Below are 19103 nucleotides of genomic sequence, written 5' to 3'. Positions count from 1 at the left end.
TAACTTTGTTAATTTAAGAGCTAGCAAACCTTATGTGGGGGGTAACCAAGTACCTTAATTCTTGAAAAGCGTATTAGCACAAATAGAACACAGTAAGGTTACTTTGTTCATTCACTCACATATATTTGCACCAGGTGTAGTAAAGATCAGAAATCCAGCTATAATACAATTTCAATAATAAAGGAACTATGAAACAAGATTTTAATCCAAATCCAAGAGAGAATCTCAGAGGTGAAACCCTTTTGTCTCTTAAAGAGCTTATGCTATTCGGACCACATGAGAATACTTCATCATCAATCTTAACTCATCTCATACAACTCTTCTAAAATTAAATAGGGGCTGGGAAGATGGCTCAGTGGTAAGAAAACTGGCTGCTTTCCCAGAGGACCAGGGTTTGATTCCTAGCCTCCACATAGTGGCTCACAACTGTCTCTAATTTCAAAGGATCCAACACCCTCTTCTGGCTGATAAGGGCATCATGCACACATGCAACACATAGACATATATTCAGGCAAAACACTCATATACATAAAGTAGTTTAAAAATAAAAACAAAAATATAAAGTGTATAATGAAAAGCATAACAAGTAAATGTAGTATTTACCTCATCTTCAATGTCAATAAATGTGCTCATATCCAGCTCCTCCGGAAATGACATACGATCATTCAGTTTAATTCTATGCATGGTTGTGTAATCAAAATCAAACCTTTTCAACTGTAAGGTCAGCAGATAGGGGAAATGCAAAAACCGAAGACCCTAAAAAGAAGCAAGTGTGGTTAGGGGGACAAACAGATAGAATACTGATTATCATCTCAGACATAATAAAATTTACAAGTCTCTTACCTTACGAGCATCACACTTCTTCTTACAACGTTCACAAAAATACTGATTTGGGCCATCCAAGATCTCTGGTTGAATAAATGCATGCAGTGCTTCTTCCTAGTTAGAAAAAAAAGTAATTGTTTTACAATTACTTCAAACACTGTTTAAAACTGTGACCAAAATCACCAAAATTGCTATGAATGAAATGATTAGAACAAAATGAGCAGCAAAATATTATTATAATTATCATTAAAAGTTATAATAAAATTATGTTATTTCATTCTTTATAAAAATTGCTTTTGTCAGTATTTTATATTCCAACCATTTCTATTTTTTTTTTTTTTTTTTTTTAAAGTTTTTCAAGGCAGGATTTTACTAAGTAGCCTTGGCTGTCCTGGAACTCATAGAGATCCGCCTGCCTCTGCCTCCCAAGTGCTAGCTGGGATTAAAGGCGTGCGCCACCACCACCCCACTTCTACCTAATTTCTTATTGACTTTTTACACTGTGGTATTGGACTGAATGATACAGAAAGGAAAAGTCTTTAGAAAGTAGGCAGATCCTGAGCCATGAAAGGGAACAAAATGTTACCAACGCCATGCTGTTGTTAGCACACAGAACAGAAAAGGACTGCTTCTTGTTAAGCTACAGTTTTATGTTAAGCTATTAACAAATTATGCTTCCAAGTTAGCTCCAAACTGACTATCATTCTATGGTGATGAGCTTTGCTTTACATAGGCCATTCCCCCCCTCACATACTATGAACAATTTAACTGCTCACATAGTTGTAGACTGTATTTTTCAGAGGTCAAAGTGAAACAAGGAGAATTCTTACATTCTTAGCCTAGCAAATACAAAGCCAGAATCATTACAATTTTATAGCACATAATCTAGGCACAAGTGCAATCAGAAGAAACATAGTATGGTCCCCATCTTCTCACTGTTGGCCTATCGGTATTCTCCACAGATCCATTTTTCTTCACTACTTAACATTTGCTTTGTTTAGAATAGGGAAACCAGTATTTCTAGGCTTTACAAATAATAAGAACTGGAACAACACACTGAGCACTATCTCCTACATCTCTGATGCTATGAGCAATTTTTGTTAGTGACACACAGCTGCAAAGCAACCTGTCTCCTTACAGATGGTTATACTCAGGCATCTCTGTGAGACTCTTTGCTGAGTTAGGGAAAGAACTCAAAACATCTTTATCTAAGCCACTCATCTGTCCTTTTTTCATTTTCATTTCTAAGATAATTATAAATTTGCACTTACTTGAAAGAATTGATATTACCCAAAGATACTCTGTATACATTGTCCTGTTTCCTAAGAATGACATTTTACAAACTACAGAACATCAAAATGGTGATGGGGACATTAACATGATCCTCCTTCCTCATTCAAACATTCTCAAATCACTGTTTGCCCCAGTCTGTGTATTAAGTTAGTTCTGTGTATTTATTATTTGTGTTGGGTCCTTTATCCCACAGGACAGCAAAGGCATTAAATAGTTTCTATATAAAGACAGGAATTGAACAAATTCGATAACTCTAGTAATGATCAACAGTGGTGCAGTTCTAAACTGTAGTCACAAAAAACATTTACATGACCAACTTTATGCAAATAAAATCAGACAGAATGCCAACTTTTGTGACTGGCTTATTCTATCCAGCTTCATTTCTTTCTGTATTCATTCAAATTACTGCTCACTGGTATCTACAGATTATAATATAAGAATCTGTTCAATCATTTACTTGTTAAGGCAAATCTCATCTTACTTACTTTTGAATATTAAAAATAAAAATGCAACCAGTATTAATGTACAAGTTTTTATAGGAATATGAATTTACTTCTTTTGGATAAATGGCCTAGAATACAATTACTGGGAATTGTGTCAATTCCATATTCAGTTTCATAAAGATAATCTGTAATATTTACATTTATACAAGCAATGTAACCCAGTTTCTCTGCATTGTGAGCAGTTTTAAATTCCATTAACTATTTTGTGTGTGTGAATCTATGTGTTCATGTATGTGTATAGGTGTCTATCTTTATACAGAAGAGTCAATGTTGCAAGTCTTCCTCAATCGTTCTTCACCTTAATTTTAGAAACAGAGTCTCTTACTGACCATGGGCCCACCCGCTTTGACTAGACTGGCCAGCTAGCAAACCTTAGGTATCTTGCTAATAAGCATAAGGTAACCTCCTTTCTCCATCTCTCCAGCACTTTAAGTACTGGCATGTATCTCTCTATGCTCAACTTCTATGTGAGCTCTGGGATCAAAAATCACGTTCTCACACTTGCATGGCTAACACTTTACTAGCTCAGTCACTGTAGTGATTTGTACTGTTAACTGTCCTAGTGGAAGGAAGTAAGATCTTCACTGTAAAATCTACATTTCCTTAATAGCTAGTTGACTGAGAATATCTTTTCTGATTCTGGCATAGGAATGCCCACTCTGATGAAATGCTAGTAATGTCTTTTGCCAATTTTCTAAATAGACTGTGAGATTAAAAAATAAAACAAAACTGATGGCTTGAAATTATATATTTTAAATATTCCTTGGTCAGATATATGATGTACAAATATTCTATTTCAGGAGTAAATACTTTTAATTTTCTGAATTATATTTCTGACATTAAACCTTACAGTTCTTCTGATGTCTGGATTTATATATGATTTTGTTTTTACTAAAGCTTTCACATTTTATATTTAAGTCTTATGTCCATTCTGAATTACTATTTGAGGAAGGTGTGAGCTAAGAGTCAAGGTTCATTGGCATGAATCAGACATTAATGACAGCCAGTCAGCACCATTACTTGAACATTCCATCCTACCTTTCCTGAATTATTTCTATGTCCATCAAAAAGTCGTTGGGCGTATTTGTATGAATCTATTTCTGGGTTTTCTGTTCAATCATACCTTTGCTAATACCAAAGCATCCTGATGACTACAGGAATATGAAAGGCTTTTTATTGCTAAGTAGCATTTAGTCTAATTTAGGTAGATCTGTTCCTTCCACTTGTTCTTTTTTTTTAAAAAAAAGTATTCTGGCTATTCTACTGCACTTAAATATGTGTTACATAAAAGTCTTGATGGCCTTCAATAAGAACTGATTACAACCATGTAACTTCAGAAGAAATGGTGTCTTTACTATGCTGAATTTCCAACCAATGTGTTTCTCCACTTAAACATCTTTCCCAGTTTTCTGTACAGAAAATCTAATATATGTGGACTTTTGTTGTTGTTGTTGCTGTTTTTCATTTGCATTTGCACTTGTACTTTTTTCAGGACTAAAAGCAGTCCTATATTTTAAATTTCATTTTCACCTATTCATTACTAGTACCCTAAAATACAATGACTTTTGAATGTTTTTCTTATGGCCTAAAATCTTATTAGCTTGTTATCTGCTTGTTTTAAATCTGCCTCAGGATTTTCTATACGATTGTGTATATTAAAAACCAGGAGCAGGTCATCTTTGTTCTTGCTTCCCCTGCTTAACTGACTTAGGCACTGAACAAACTGCTGAGAGCAAACATCATTGCTCAAGATAGTCTAGACACCAAGGCTCTGTAAAACAAACGGAAGAATTTTTCTTTCCTTTTAAGAAAAGACTATTTTGAATTCATATTTTGTTCTTAAAATGTTTAGTACAAGTGCCCTGTGAAACAATTGAGACTTGAAAATTTCCTTTTCTAAAACATTTCAGTTGTGGAGTTAATAGCTCCATTGAAAGAAACTAATTTGCACTTGGTGAGTTGCAGTTTGTGTTATGTAACTAGTGAGTGACATCTTTTTCATCCCCAATGCTCGGAATTTTTGTCATCTCTTTTTCTGTTTTGCTATATAGTATTGTAGAACCTACTGTTTTAAAGAACAAAATGCTTTACCAATTATCTCTACACTTCTTTTTTTTTTTTTCCACTGTTTTCTGCTCTTTTATATAATTGCTTTTACTGGGTGTCTTCCACTTTCCTTTTTCCAAGTTAGGTGAATCTTTAAGATTATTGACTTGAAACTTACTTCTTAAATGACCTATTCAGTGTTGTAAGTTTTCTTTTCAAAATTGTGTCACCTGTGTCTTAAAATTTGATGTTGTAATTTCATTTTTCATTGAGTTACAACAGTTCTTAAAATTCCTATTGAGATTTTCTACTTGACTAATAACCATGCTTATCGTTTATTTCTGAATGTCCCATCTAATGAAATGCTGGTGCTGCTGAAGTCTTTTGCTAATTTTCTTTGTTTTCTTCTTCTTTTTTTCTTCTTTTCCTTCCTTCCTTCCTTCCTTCCTTCCTTCCTTCCTTCCTTCCTTCCTTCCTTCCTTCCTCTCTCTTTTTCCCTCCCTCCTTTCCCTCCCTCCCTCCTTTCCCTCCCTCCCTCCTTTCCCTCCCTCCCTCCCTCCCTCCTTCCTTCCTTCCTTCCTTTTTTTGACGCAGGGTTTTATTGTGTAGCCCTGGCTGTCCTGGAACTCATTCTATATACCCAGCTGTCCCTGAACTCCCAGAGGTATCTCTGCCTCTGCCTCCCAAGTGCTGGAATTAAAGGTGCACACCACCATTGCCTGGCCCTTTGCTAATTTTCTAAGTGGATTTTTACAATTAAAACAACAAAACTTGACGCTTTAAAATTTTTTATGTCTTAGACATTCCTTTGTCTGGTACATGATATGTAAATGTTCTTTTAGCCTTTAGTCGCTTCATCTCTTTCACATGGGATTTCAAGTATTTGGTTATTTTCCTATTTTTTCTGTTAGTGGTATCTATGCCAACTTCACTGTGGTTGGAAATCACATAATGTGATTAAAAAATTTAAGAGAACTTTAACAGCCTAAGCTTTGGCCTATCTGGACTGTATTTTATGGGCATTTAAATGTGTACTTTATAGCTGGATGGAACATTTGATGTCAATTAGATTTCTATCAAATGATGGTGCTGTTGGATTCTTCTATAACTTCTTTGACATTCTGTTATAGTTGTTTTGCTTATCAATTGTTGAAGGAATAGGGTACTGAAATCTCCAACTATGACTAGAAAAAAAAATAGTTCTTATGTGTTTTCTAAAGAAGCTATTTCTTCATGCACTTTGCGGCTGTTACTTGGTGCATATACGTTTAGTATTGTTGTCTTGATGGTACGGAAATGTTCTAAACCAGCCCTTATCTGCCCAATACACAGCCATTCCTGATTTCTTCTGATGAATATTTGTATGACACACCACTTCTGACCATCTCATATGTGCATGCATTTAATTCCTTCTGGACAACATATTATTGGATTGTGTTTTTAAAAATCTACTATTTCTAAGTTGATATATTTACCCACATGCAACTAAGGTGGCCATATTATTTTCAGATTTGTATATTTTTTTTTGGTTATTGTTCCTGTTTACTTTTTTGTGCCTTCCAAGGGTTAAACATTTAAAATAAATTCTACTGCTGTACCCAGAGTACGCTTGAGTCCTGTTCCTTCTTGATCATTGCCCTAGTTATCAGGTGTATCAACACCATCCTTCTATCACTTCTAAGTATCCAACTGCCCCTATGTTTTTATGCCCTATCCCATTTATAGACAACTGGCTGAAATATTTCTTCTACTTGTACTAAAAAATCGTATTAGACAGCATTATAACTTTGGTTCAAATATAATTTAGAAGACTTGGCAAGGAAGGAAAATCTACTACATTTGTCCTAGACCTTAATATATTAGACATCTTTCAATCTGTGTTCCTCAGAATCTCCATGTACCTTGAAATATTAGCAAGTATGTGTGCCACAGAGAAAGAAGTACAAATAAAATAACTATAAAAAATTTCTCAACTACAGAAATTTCTGGAACATTTACAATATGTCTTCTATCTTTCAAAAAAAAAAAAAGTTACAGGTGCACAATTCCCTGTGTTCCAAGAGGATCTAGTGAGTCTTGTGAAAATGAGTGCCTACAAGCTACAGCACAGCAAAGTGCTTGAACACTGGCTACTATGAATACAATGAAGATGAGACATGTAGTATCAGCTGAAACAATTAAAAGATAATTCCATAATGAATGAGAAAAGACCTTTTTTTAATTGTAAGAGATCTTAGCACTGATTGCTAAGTCTGAAATCATGCTAAAAGTCTTAAGAGGTGATCAAAAATGTTAAAAAGATGATTATAGATGTTAAATTTGGATACTGCTTACTTCATTCATGTTTTAACCTTAAATATTATTGTTTATTTAAACATGAAACTAATTACATCACACATTTTAGATTAAAGGAAAAATACTAAAATTTTAAATAGCACTTCATATACTTGTCTGAAAAACTCCAGGTTAACCTGACTAACATATCCTTAATTCTGTGGCTTAGCAAACAGAACACACAATCATCAGTGTTGTATGTATATATGTATATTTAATATATAAGTGTAGATTGGTGTGTGTGTTATCTGTAAATATCCAGTCATCTGGAAGGTACATACCACACTAGCGAATGCTTGGCTAGACCCATAAGGGCGGATGACCAGTGGAATATCAAGATACGTGTCAATTCTCCAGCCTTCATAACCGCATTCCAGACACCTCACATAGTCTTTCAGTTTGCCTTGGTACAGCTCATTTATAAGATCAGCCTAAAAACAACATCCACATTTTAAAAATGTTCCTTGCTACAAGCAATTTTAAGTTGTATCAATATATAATCTTTGGTATTAGAAGAGACACAAAACAATATTGATTTTTTTTTAAGTTTTAGAAAGCCTATATAGTAAATATCTAAAATCTTAAGGAACAAAATTGACAATTGAAAAAAAATCACCTGAAAAAGAAATTGATAAAATTAATTACCACTAATTTAAGACAAAATGTATATAATTAACTATTTCAATACTCTCAAAATTCTCAAGTAGTAAAACAGATTGTGATGAGATCAACTATCAACCACTCTGTTCTTTTTCCTTAGACTGGATCCTAATCCACACTTATCAGGCAAGTTGTTACAGAGCTAAGGAGCTATCTGTGTTCTGAATGCCTTACACAAATACTACTAGTTTCACAGTTTATTCTGATTTATAAAATTCCACTGCTAACTCGGGCAAACAAAAATTTTAATTTTAATAATAAACACAAAACAATTTAAAGAATGTAAGATACAAAAATTCAAACAATACCTTAGAATTAATCTCCTCAAAATATCCTAGTCTAAAAGAACACATCTCACCTACTTCCCACAGCCAACTGGGGCTCTGCTGACTCAAAGTAGGCAAGTAATTCCCTAAGTAATGACCTTTCATATGAATGTCTTGCTTTAAGATTCTTGTTACCAAATTTTAGAAAGTCAGTAGGGCTGCCTCAGCTGATCTTAATGAAGTGCTGACTCACAGAGAGGAATGTGAACAAGGAGGAAGGGTAACTTCAGACCTATGAAGAAGAAACAGCCCCTAATACCATTTATATAAAATTACTCAATCCCATAGGGTTACACAGAGAAATCACCAGGTTGTTTAAATGTTTTTTTTTTTTTTTTTTTAAATCATTTCTCAAGTGAAAAATAGATCAGAGAGAAAACATACTAATAGTTTCCTTCCTCATAAATTTACGTCTTTTTCTACACACCTTCAGAATGGATCCACCAAAGCTGCCTACTCTAATACAACTGACTTGATGGACCCTTCTTCATTTTCCTGCCTCAGTCAGGTCTTCTGCATCTGGGATTTTGATTCAAACTAGTGTGCTAAAAAAAAATCTGGTATTTTCCCACAAATTTTTGTTTTACAAATCAACAGTTACAACAAATTCCTATTTATAAATTCTCTTATATATTTTCTATTCATCTTTTAAAAGTTCAGGTATAGGCCTAATTTCAGAATGTACAAATGGGTTGCAGCTATTGTTTAAAAGATTCTCTTCCAAGCCATTGGAATATTCCAATCAAAGGTCAGGTCCTTGTGCCTGCCACCTTAGGACCTCTTCCTCTTTCATCTCTGGGCTGTCCTATTATACTCAGTCTATACTCTCATTCACATGGAATCCCACAGGGCCAAGCCACTCAGTGAGTTAGGTCAGATAAATAAGGACCTTAAATGTCAAAGCATATGACTATACCTGACTGGTCAAGATGAATATAAAGCTTGATGAATATACTTTATAATATGGTACAGATTATCATTTATTTTTAAAAAAGGAAAAACTACTTACTCAAAATCTACCCTCCCAACAATATACATTTTGAGTGGAAAAAGATTTTCTTGCTCATATAGACCAAATTCCATTATTTTGATGATGAATGTGCTAGCTAGTTTTATATTAACTCAACACAAGCTAGAGTCATCAGATAGAAAGGAACCTCAATTGAGAAATGCCGCCATAAGATCTAGCTGTAGGCAAGCTTGTAGGGTATTTTTTTTAATTAGTGATTGATGGGGGAAGAGCCCAGCCCATTGTAGGTGGCGCCATCCCTGGGCTGATTGTTCTGGGTTCTGGGTTCTGGGTTCTGGGTTCTGGGTTCTGGGTTCTGAGCAGGCTGAGCAAGCTAGTAAGGAACATTCTTCCATGGCCTCTGTATTAGCTCCTGCCTCCAGGTTCCTGCCCTGTTTAAATTCCTGTCCTGACTTCCTTCAATGATAGACTATGATACGGAAGTGTAAGTCAAATAAATGCTTTCGTCCCCAAGGTGCTTTTTGGTCATGGTGTTTCATCTCAGCAACAGAAACCATAACTAGGATAATGAGGAAACCAAGGTCTGGAGTGGTTTGATAAGGATGCTTCAGACTCAATCAACAGCACATGAGAGTCTAGTAATTTAATTTCCAACTATAGCAGACCAATGCCTAAGTCTTAAAACATTCCAACAAAATAAAAGTCATTTTAAGATACAAACTGCCTTCTTAACACATAGTCCCATCACCTTGAGACAGAGAATTTACCTGTTCTGTTTGCTTCCATTTCTGTTCCAAAGCATCAAACATGACACGGCACAGTTCTTGTACATCATGCTGTTGCCAAGCTATTTAATATAAAATTTAATTAAAAATAGTATCAGACAGTATACATTGTGTTACTGTTTCAACATAAATACAAACATGGACAAGTTTATTTTAAGATGTTTTAAGAACATAGGAAGACATATTGAAGTCATGAAAGGACAGTTACAGGAAAATAATCAAACCAGTGTTGTATAATCTTTGTGGTACTACAATACTTTTTAATTTTTATTGTAAAGAAATGTTAGACAACCCACATTAAGGACATTCCTCTCTGCATCAGACAGAAAACCAGAACCAATCAAAATGTATGGAGTCCAGACCTAATGGATGTATCTATGACATGTTTATAATAACATTTAATGAAAAAAGAGGCCATAATTTTTTTGTTTTGTTATTCAAGACAGGGTCTGTGTGGCCCTGGCTCTTCCGTAACTCACTCTGTAGACCAGGCTGGTCTCAGAATTATAGAGATCCACTTCCCTCTGCCTTCCTAGTATTGGGACCAAAGAAATGTGCCACCACTACACAGCTAAGAAAGGAGGTCATGAATTTTAAAGAGAGCAAGGAGAGGAATATAAGAGGGTTTGAAAGGAGAAAGAAGACAGAGAAATGATGTAATTACACTATAATCTCAAAAAACAATAAAAAAGAAATAATATTTTTTAAAGTTACAAACTTAAAAAAAATTGCTCCTTTTTAGTGAAGTTTTTTTTTTTTCCCCCAGTATCTTTATCATGACCAAAAATATGTTTGGAAAAAAAACTATAAAAAATTTTAAACTAATTAAAAATAGAACATACCAAATTTAATTATAGGAGAATCTTAATTAGTTAAAATTTATCTCTCAGATATTAAGAAATTAAAAATAAATTCCTTTAACTCCAAACAAAAAGCAAAGAGGTGTTCCAGGTAAAGAGAATTAAGTTAGTGATGTGCTGCACAGGCCTGGCACTACAGTCCAGACGTCTCTGAACACAAGAAGTCGTTATCATGAAAAGAGTTATTACCCTCACTGCTATCCCATCCAAAGCTCCTTGTAACATCTGTAGTCTCAATTGCTCTCTTTTTGCTGGTTTGTAACAAAACAAAAAGCCTTTGAAGCTGGTATGGGATGCTTGTCACAGGATCTTCTTCAGATTCTTCAAATTCCCACCTAGGAGGATGAGATCATGCTAATTATATCAAATGATTTCATTCTTTAAAACATAATTAATAACAAAATTATCACATAAGATTTTTAACTCTAGGCAATACACAGAATTTGGATATTAACTAAAACTATCTAATCAGTCTTTCTCTAATTTACAAATTGAAAACTAAACAAAAGGTACAAGGCAGCTCCTGTCTTGATAATAAAAGACAAAGCTCACTTAAATATAAGGGTCAGATCTGAATCTGATGAAAACTTTGTCCTAATAAGTAACTCACGCACAAAAAAATATAGAATATTCACTGACAAAATATTAAAACCCAAACTGAAAAAAACATATGACAAGTAACACCAACTTTCAACATACACGTTTTCAGAGAATTAAAAAGGAGAACAGAAGAAGTTAAAAACAGATTAAATCAATTAAGAATCATACTGATCAATTATAATGTATGAGTCTTGTTTGGATCTGACTTATACAAATGGTTCAAAAGTTATGTGGCCATCACAGGAGCTCAAACACTGAGCTGTTCTATCACAGATGAAATGAAGCTCTGCCTGCCAAGTCATCGGGATGGAAGTTTACATATAGAGCAGTGGTTCTCAACCTTCCTAATGGTGCATCCCTTTAAGACAGCTCCTCATGTTGTGGTGACCCCCAATCCCAAAAGTATTTTCATTGCTACTTCATAACTTTAATTTCACTATTATGAATCATAATGTAACTACCTGATATGTAGGATATCTGATGTGTGATCCCTGTGAAAGGGTTGTCCAACACCCCACCCCCAAGGGTTTGTGACCTACAAGTGAGGAACCACTGATACAGAAAGATGAGATTACCTATTGGGGCCATCCAAAGCTGGGAAATGAGTACACATGGACTCGTGGTACTATTTTCTCATTTTTAAATGTTTCAAATATTCAACTATACAACATTTTTTAAAAGCTATTAATGGGATGGATCAGTGGTTAAGAGCACTGGCTGTTATTCTAGAGCACCAGGGTTCAATTTTCAGCATTCACATGGCAGCTCACAACTGTCTGTAACTTATGTTCCAGTGAATTTGACTTCCTCATACAGACATACATGCAGGCCAAAGACCAATACACATAAAATTTAAAAAGCTATTAAGTAAATAAAATAATCCCAGTGAAATTTTATTCTCACAAATTTATAAGTGATCATCTAGGTCTAGCTACAGGGCCTCCCAGATAAAAAACTTAGAATCACATGGCAGAGAAAAGACCCCAGTTGGTTACTATACCCTGGAGTTCTTAAGGTGATTCTGTATTTAATAAAGCAAAATGCAACCCTCCCAAACATTAAGAATACTATTAATGGTGTCCTGTCTAAAACTGGTGATGCCAAGATCACTCCACTACTATTTTCCTTTTTAGCTTCAAAAAAGGCTTGACTATTAATTTTCCTACTTTCCAGTTTACAAATAGTTTTGATTTGACTCCATCCCTCTGTTAAGTGTTCAATTGTTCTTATATTAGGACTGAGAGGTTGTACCTGTGTGGCTCTGCCCCCTTTACCCATGGGCAAACCTTTTAACCTCTAATTCACTTGTCTTCTCTATCCCATTTCTGAGATCACATGTGCTTTAACTTTCCTCTACACTCAGTCAATAGCCTCTCCTATTAGTTATCCTCACGGACAATTTTTAGGATTGACATTATAGGATCTTGAAATTTCATTACAATCTTAAAAGGTTATAAACTTTGTTGGGACTTGTGATTTCACAGGTTATACAGCCAGATACTTTGTTGGCACATTCAGTTGGCACATTTTAAAAAAAAGATTTATTTATTTTATGTATATGAGTACACTGTAGCTGTCTTCAGACACACCAGAAGAGACATACCATAAGACAACCCATTACAGATGGTTGTTAGCCACCATGTGGTTGCTGGGAATTGAACTCAGGACCTCTAGAAGAGCAGACCGCTGAGCCATCTCTCCAGCCCTCCCCATTCTTTTACTACTAAAAAGGTTGCCAAAGTGTCATCTCAGGTTTTCTCTCAGAAATACCAGTACTACCCACAATTGCCATTCTGACCTCATGCATCCCAGGTTGGATTAATCACAGGCCCTCCAAAAGATTTCTTTCAAATCACTCTTTGAACCTGCACTATATAAGCTTTCTTAATAATTCACAGAATGCATCACAAGCCTTCAAGTCAATAACGAAGAGTCTATGTGGGCCATACACAAAGGATGAAAGTACAACTTCATCTTTCATTGTGGTGCTGCTCCCGTGCAGTCCAGTGCAGGCTCTAGGTCTATCTATACTCAGATATCAGTGCTCTCAGGCTTGGCTCTGTTGTCACCTGCAGTAAACTTCCATCTATAACCTCAATGTCAAAAGTCCTCCTCATTGAATCTGTGCTTTAACCCTCATCCCTACTCACAGTGGCTTTCACTGGCCCCCAAACGCTTCTGTACTTACAGTTCTTGGGTTCATATGAAGGCTGTTCTCAAGGCTGATTCCCTTCCTCACTGTCTAAAGCTGTGAGCCTGCTCAACATTTCCTCCAGAAGTTACTCTTTCTACTTTGCTTTATTACCACGCTTGGCATACTGGGCTTGTAAAATGAACTTATTTATACAGGCTCTCCATGGAAGCTCTGAAAGGGGAACTCAAGTCTTATTATAACACTGTGAACTCTGTGTCTGATAGAACTCATGGTAATGCAGTCAGTGTCCAAGGAATGCTTGCTACCCAACAGCCCATTCTACAGAGCTGCAAACTTGCAGGCTACCTTCAGAGTTTCAGAACACACAGTTAAACAAGCACCTAGGATGCCAGGCAGATTTGTGGCAGCAGGCAACTGTCTTGGAGTACTTAAATCTTCCCGGCAGGTTCTAGTCCATCCCAGCCTCTGCAACCCACCCTCATCACTGCCAACAGCTATAGCGCGGGGACAACAGCGATTGGATCCTGGCACCTACAGTGTAGCCTCAGCAGCATCTGTGTACTTAGTAACTGATTTTACCAAATGGTGATAACCACAACAGACAGTTCACAGCTATTATGAGAAGTAGGTGAGCATATAAAAGTGCTCTCAAGAGTCCTAACACATCAGGGAGCACTAACTATTATTCACTATGATATCCAAAAATTCCCTTATAATGTCCTTTCTTGTCAACCTGGCCCAAACACACCTACTTCATGACCTATTTCAAGCCCTATCTATTTCACTAAGCCATTCATTTCTCCATGTTTCACTAATGTCTCTCCTCTTTCAGATCTCGTGGCACTTAGCTGACCCTAAATGTTACTTAAATAAATTATTTCAAAACATACAGGTGGTTATTATAGACAGATCATAAATAACTTGAAAACAAAGATCTTACTTTTCCTTCCTCTCTACCCTCCCAAGAACCTAGACTATAACTATTACTAGGCAACAAATAATAATGAATTAAGAGTCTGTTTCTATAAGCAATTCAGAGGACAAGCTTATAAGTGGACATATAGTGAGAACATGAGCAATACAACCACTACTATTACAACTTTAAAGAGAATTCAAATGGATATTTATATAATTTCAATGGTGTCACTCAAAAGGAACAGAAAAAGAAAAAAGAATCAGTTTACTTAGACTTTAAAAGTCTAATTTGCTGGGCAATGTGGCACATGCCTTTAATCCCAGCATTTGAGCAGGTAGATTTCTGTGAGTTCAAGGCCAGCCTGGTCTACAGGAGTGAGTACCAGGACAACCAGGGCTAAACAGAGAAAACCTATTTGGAAAACAAAACAAAACAAAACAAAATACTCCCTAAGTTACAGATACTTTTAGTATACTAAGCAAAAGTACATGAACTATATCATAAGAAATACTCATAAAAATGGCTGAGTTTTACTAGACATGGCCTTCTTCCATAAAGCATTTAAAGTATCTGATCTAGTCTTAGAAATATACATACACATTTAAACAAACAAGTTATGTTGTATTTTAATTAGATAGTTTATGAGTTCAAAAATAACACTGAATTCTTAAATTCAGAAGGGGAAGAAAATCAATGCATATATTCTGGATTCTCCCAAAATCAGATACCCCTTTCCCTATAAAAGCAGTAAAACTATGAATGGGGACATTCAATATCCTCTCCTATCTGGTCATTTCTGATTCTCCCTCCCCATTGCTTTTATATGTCAGTCTTTCAGAAGATTCTTGTTCATATGTAATATGTATAAAGTCAGCTTATAAAGTAAGAAATACTCCAAATATTACAAGTAAGTCTATGAAGGTAAATTTAATTTATTATTTTAAAACTGTACTTTTACTCTTACTTTTACTTACAGAACATTTTTCAAATACTTACTTATATAATGCATTCCTAAATTCAGGAGTCATAAAAAGTGTTTGCAAAAGGCTATTCAAATAGCATGTCATTGCCTGGTTTACTAATCCCACATAACCTTTAAAGAGAAAATACAAATACAGACAGATCAGCACTTGGGCTAAAACACTACAAAAAATACATAACAGGGCAAGACTGCTTAGTTGGAAATTCTATGGTTTTTTTTCAATACCACTTAAGAAAGTTCTCTTCTGTAGTATGTTTTAGGTAAACTTTGTTTCTCAGGGGGACTTTTGTTTCTCAACAAAAGTCAGGATACTTTGTTACCAAGATACAAATAGATATTATATGGTATTTAACAAGATATTAAGAATAGCACATGTACTATACTAGGTTTTATTAAAGTGTAAATAACCTTATTCCTTAAGTCTAAACACCAATAATTGAGATGAAAATGTATAAGTATTTCACTTTAAACATCATATATAACATAGGAAGATCCAGCTAGCCCAATTGCTCCCCGCCCCCATCATCAGTCCTGTGAATCAAATTATATTTGATTTGCAATACTAACACAGGGAGCAAACTCAGTTCCCCATGATTATGCATTTTTTAAAAAAGCATTATCCATTTTCTTAAAAGTGTATTTCACGAGGAAAGATAAAAATAAGCAAAATAACTAAAAGTGGTTACTACGTGAAGTACTGTCAGGGCCTTTTAATTTTATAATGTGACAAATGGCATGTTTTATTTGCACAAAGAAATAACAACCCTTCTAAAAACCATTATCTTAATTTCAATGAATTCACAAGATATGGTTCACAACATTCTACAAATGTCTCATATAAGGCCTTAGCTGTCAGACCAAATATCAAATTTCAAGAATCTTGATTTGTTAAGGCTGGAACTCTTCCAAAGTATCCTAATAATCTCGGAACAATCTTCAGTACTTATTTAAAACAAGATGAAAATTTTCTGTCTTGACTCAGAGCAGTTCCACTAGCATTTTGGGAAGTAAACCTTGAAATCTACATTTTACACAATCATTTCTACATGACTTTTGAAGAAATAAATCCTTGTGACTTTACAAACAATTTTACTATGTGCTGTGCTTTGAAATAATTCTGCATTCTCTTTTATCCTGGATAGTATGCAGCCAAAATCTACTGACAGAAGTTATAAACCAAAAACCATAGTCCCTTTTGCTAATTCCAGAGCAAACAAACTCCACAGTGATTAGCTATGAAAAAATCACTCTAAGTTCTAATTATAAAATATAATAAATATAATACTATAGGTCATATTAAAACAAAGTCTGGAATGTACATCTATGGCTTTACTGTTATTGGAGATAGATGTTTAATGCAATATTTAAAATCTTGAATTTTTAAAAAGAAAGATTCTAAACTCATGCTTAGCATTAGCTAGCTGTACAAAAGACTTCTCTGTACTTGTTTCTATTTCTTTCAACATGGACAAACACTACCTTATGAAAAAGTTTGTTGCAAGATGAAGATATGACATGTATCTAGATTATATTCATAAGGTAATTAACCAATCATATACATAAATGAAACCTTCATATAAAGCTAGCCTAATAAGATGAAATAAAATTTTAATAACCTATGGAAAGAGGGCTCAGCAGTTAAGATCACTAGCTGTTCTTCCAGAGGACCCATGTGGAAGCTCACAACTGTCTGTAACTCCAGTCCCAGAGGACCAGACAACCTCTTCTGCCCCCAGTGGGTAATGTACACATATGGTATACAGATACACATTATCAAACACCTATACACATTAAATAAACAATAAAAAAAAACTTTAAAATAATCTAGGCTTAATCATATTCAGAACAAAAAACTAATAGGTTTTTAAAAAAGATTTTTTCTTTTTATTTGTACATGTGTTTTGACTGCATGTGTGTGTATGTATGTACCTATGTATGTATGTATGTATGTATGTATATATGTATGTAAACATACCACATGTGTGCCTGTGGAAGTCAGATGAGGGCATCAGATCTCCTGGATGGAGCAATAGATGATTGTGAGCCCCAACATAGGTTGTGTAAACCTAATTTATTTCAAACATAACAAACTAAGAAATATAGTAGGCCCAATAAAATAAGTGTGCTCTGTCTGCTACACGGAAGCATATTCCCTCATAGCCCATCTCTTCAAAAGAAGAGAAAAGAAGATTTCATTTCCAGAGAAGCTGACTTCAGAAATGTCAGAATGCATTCGTGAGGAAAAGTTACCAAAATAACTTTTCTTCAGAACACAATATCCATTATTTTTTAGTTTGCAGATAAATAAAGATAGTAACAATGCAGTTAAGATAGCAAGTGGATAAGGGAAGAAACGGTACAGTCTAGCACTGTTGATTCTGCTGTTGCTGGGTAGTCATCTTGCTCTGGATCTCAGTTCCTATTAATGAAATGAAGAAATTCAATTAAGCCTGAGCTTGCTGAGATTATGACTGTATGGAACACAACAATACATAGGTCTTACCAGTTTCTGACTTGTTCAAAATTGATGAATAGGAGTAGCTCTGGCTGGCATAATCACTGGTAGAGGCCACAGAACCTTCTCTTGGAAGTGGACCTATAAACCTGTCATGCACACTGTCGTCCACGTTACTGGAGTCCTCCTGAAAAGCAGCATAACCAGTATTTACTGACTAGCAACACAGAAAAAGTTGAAGCATTTTAAGACTGCTTCTACCAGGCACCCAAGGAAAGTGTGTCCTGGGTTTCCTGCAGGCAGCTCTGAAAGATGTCTCACTCAGAGGATTGAACAATATTTCTGGCCCCTTCCAAAGAATTTAATTTTGTAGATTCTTTTAAAGCCCTCCTTCAAATGTTTTAGATATACCACTATGAAGTCCTGAATGAGTACTTCACAGTCACCTTTTTATCACTTTTGTAGCGTAGGCCTAGAAGCTTGAGGGCCGTTCAGGAGCTACTGGATGAAATGGAGAGCTGCTCAGTTGCTAATGAGAAACTTCCTGTTAATGTGTAATACACTGAAGCGGGCTAAAGGGCACAAACCAGCATATGCAGTGACGATGAGGCAAGAACAGTGACTAAGCAACTGAAGCTGCAACTCTAACACGGAGAATCTGGAGCTCTGCTATAATAGCTCATTCCGATTTCAGAGTCACCCCAAACCAATCAAAACCCTGTGATGCCACAAAACAAAAGATGAGCTTCAGGGTGCCCAAGAGCGCTGTTTCAGCATGAACACACTGCTTATCATCATCTCTGGCTCAAAGGGACAGCTCTATTCACAACACATTTCTAACTGAAGGCCATTAAATAGAACAACTTGTCCTAAGCAAATTGTAGTGAAGAGAAAGGCTCTGAAAAAAAAAATCCATGTTCTTTAGTTTTTCAGTTTGTAACACCTACGCAAATCAGACCAGGTTTTTAAAGTTTTTCACATCTACATCCTCTGGAATTTATAACCATCAAACAAGATTCACTTACCATAGTGGGATTTTTGTTTTGCTTTGAAATTTTATTTTTTAATTTTATGTGTATGAATGTTTGCCTGCACATAAGTCTGTGCACTATATGCAGGCAGTACCTAAACAGGCCAGAAGAGGGTACTGAATCTTCTGGGAATGGAATCACAGTTGTGGGCTGCCGTGGTAGTTGTGGGTGCTAGGTAGGAACTGAACCTGGATCCTTTACAAGAGCAACCAGTGCTCTTAATCTCTGAGCCATTTCTCCAGCCCCAACTGCAGTTTAAAATAAAATAGTATCTTGAACATATAGTAGTTTTAACTTCTATTTGCACACTTCTTCGAAAATCAAAATTCTGAAAAAAATGCCCTTCCAATTGGGAGTCAGTG

At 35.3% G+C, this 19103-nt stretch overlaps 1 protein-coding gene across 4 annotated transcripts in view; it reads right to left on the bottom strand.

Moving 5' to 3' along the window:
• Positions 1-19103, bottom strand: part of Usp47 (ubiquitin specific peptidase 47) — an 83546-nt gene that overhangs the window by 31018 nt on the left and 33425 nt on the right. For all 4 annotated transcript variants that reach the window (XM_034494488.2, XM_034494496.2, XM_034494468.2 and 1 more), the window contains 7 exons: positions 17759-17897; positions 15270-15366; positions 10792-10937; positions 9725-9804; positions 7283-7432; positions 844-939; positions 604-756 (listed from right to left, as the gene is read on the bottom strand). In XM_034494488.2, the coding sequence (XP_034350379.1) occupies positions 604-756; positions 844-939; positions 7283-7432; positions 9725-9804; positions 10792-10937; positions 15270-15366; positions 17759-17897 (861 nt within the window). The remainder of the gene's footprint in view (positions 1-603; positions 757-843; positions 940-7282; positions 7433-9724; positions 9805-10791; positions 10938-15269; positions 15367-17758; positions 17898-19103) is intronic.

This window comes from Arvicanthis niloticus, chromosome 1 (assembly GCF_011762505.2).
Source record: "Arvicanthis niloticus isolate mArvNil1 chromosome 1, mArvNil1.pat.X, whole genome shotgun sequence".
NCBI classification, from domain to species: Eukaryota; Metazoa; Chordata; class Mammalia; order Rodentia; family Muridae; genus Arvicanthis; species Arvicanthis niloticus.
This window is presented reverse-complemented; position numbering and strand designations above follow the sequence as displayed.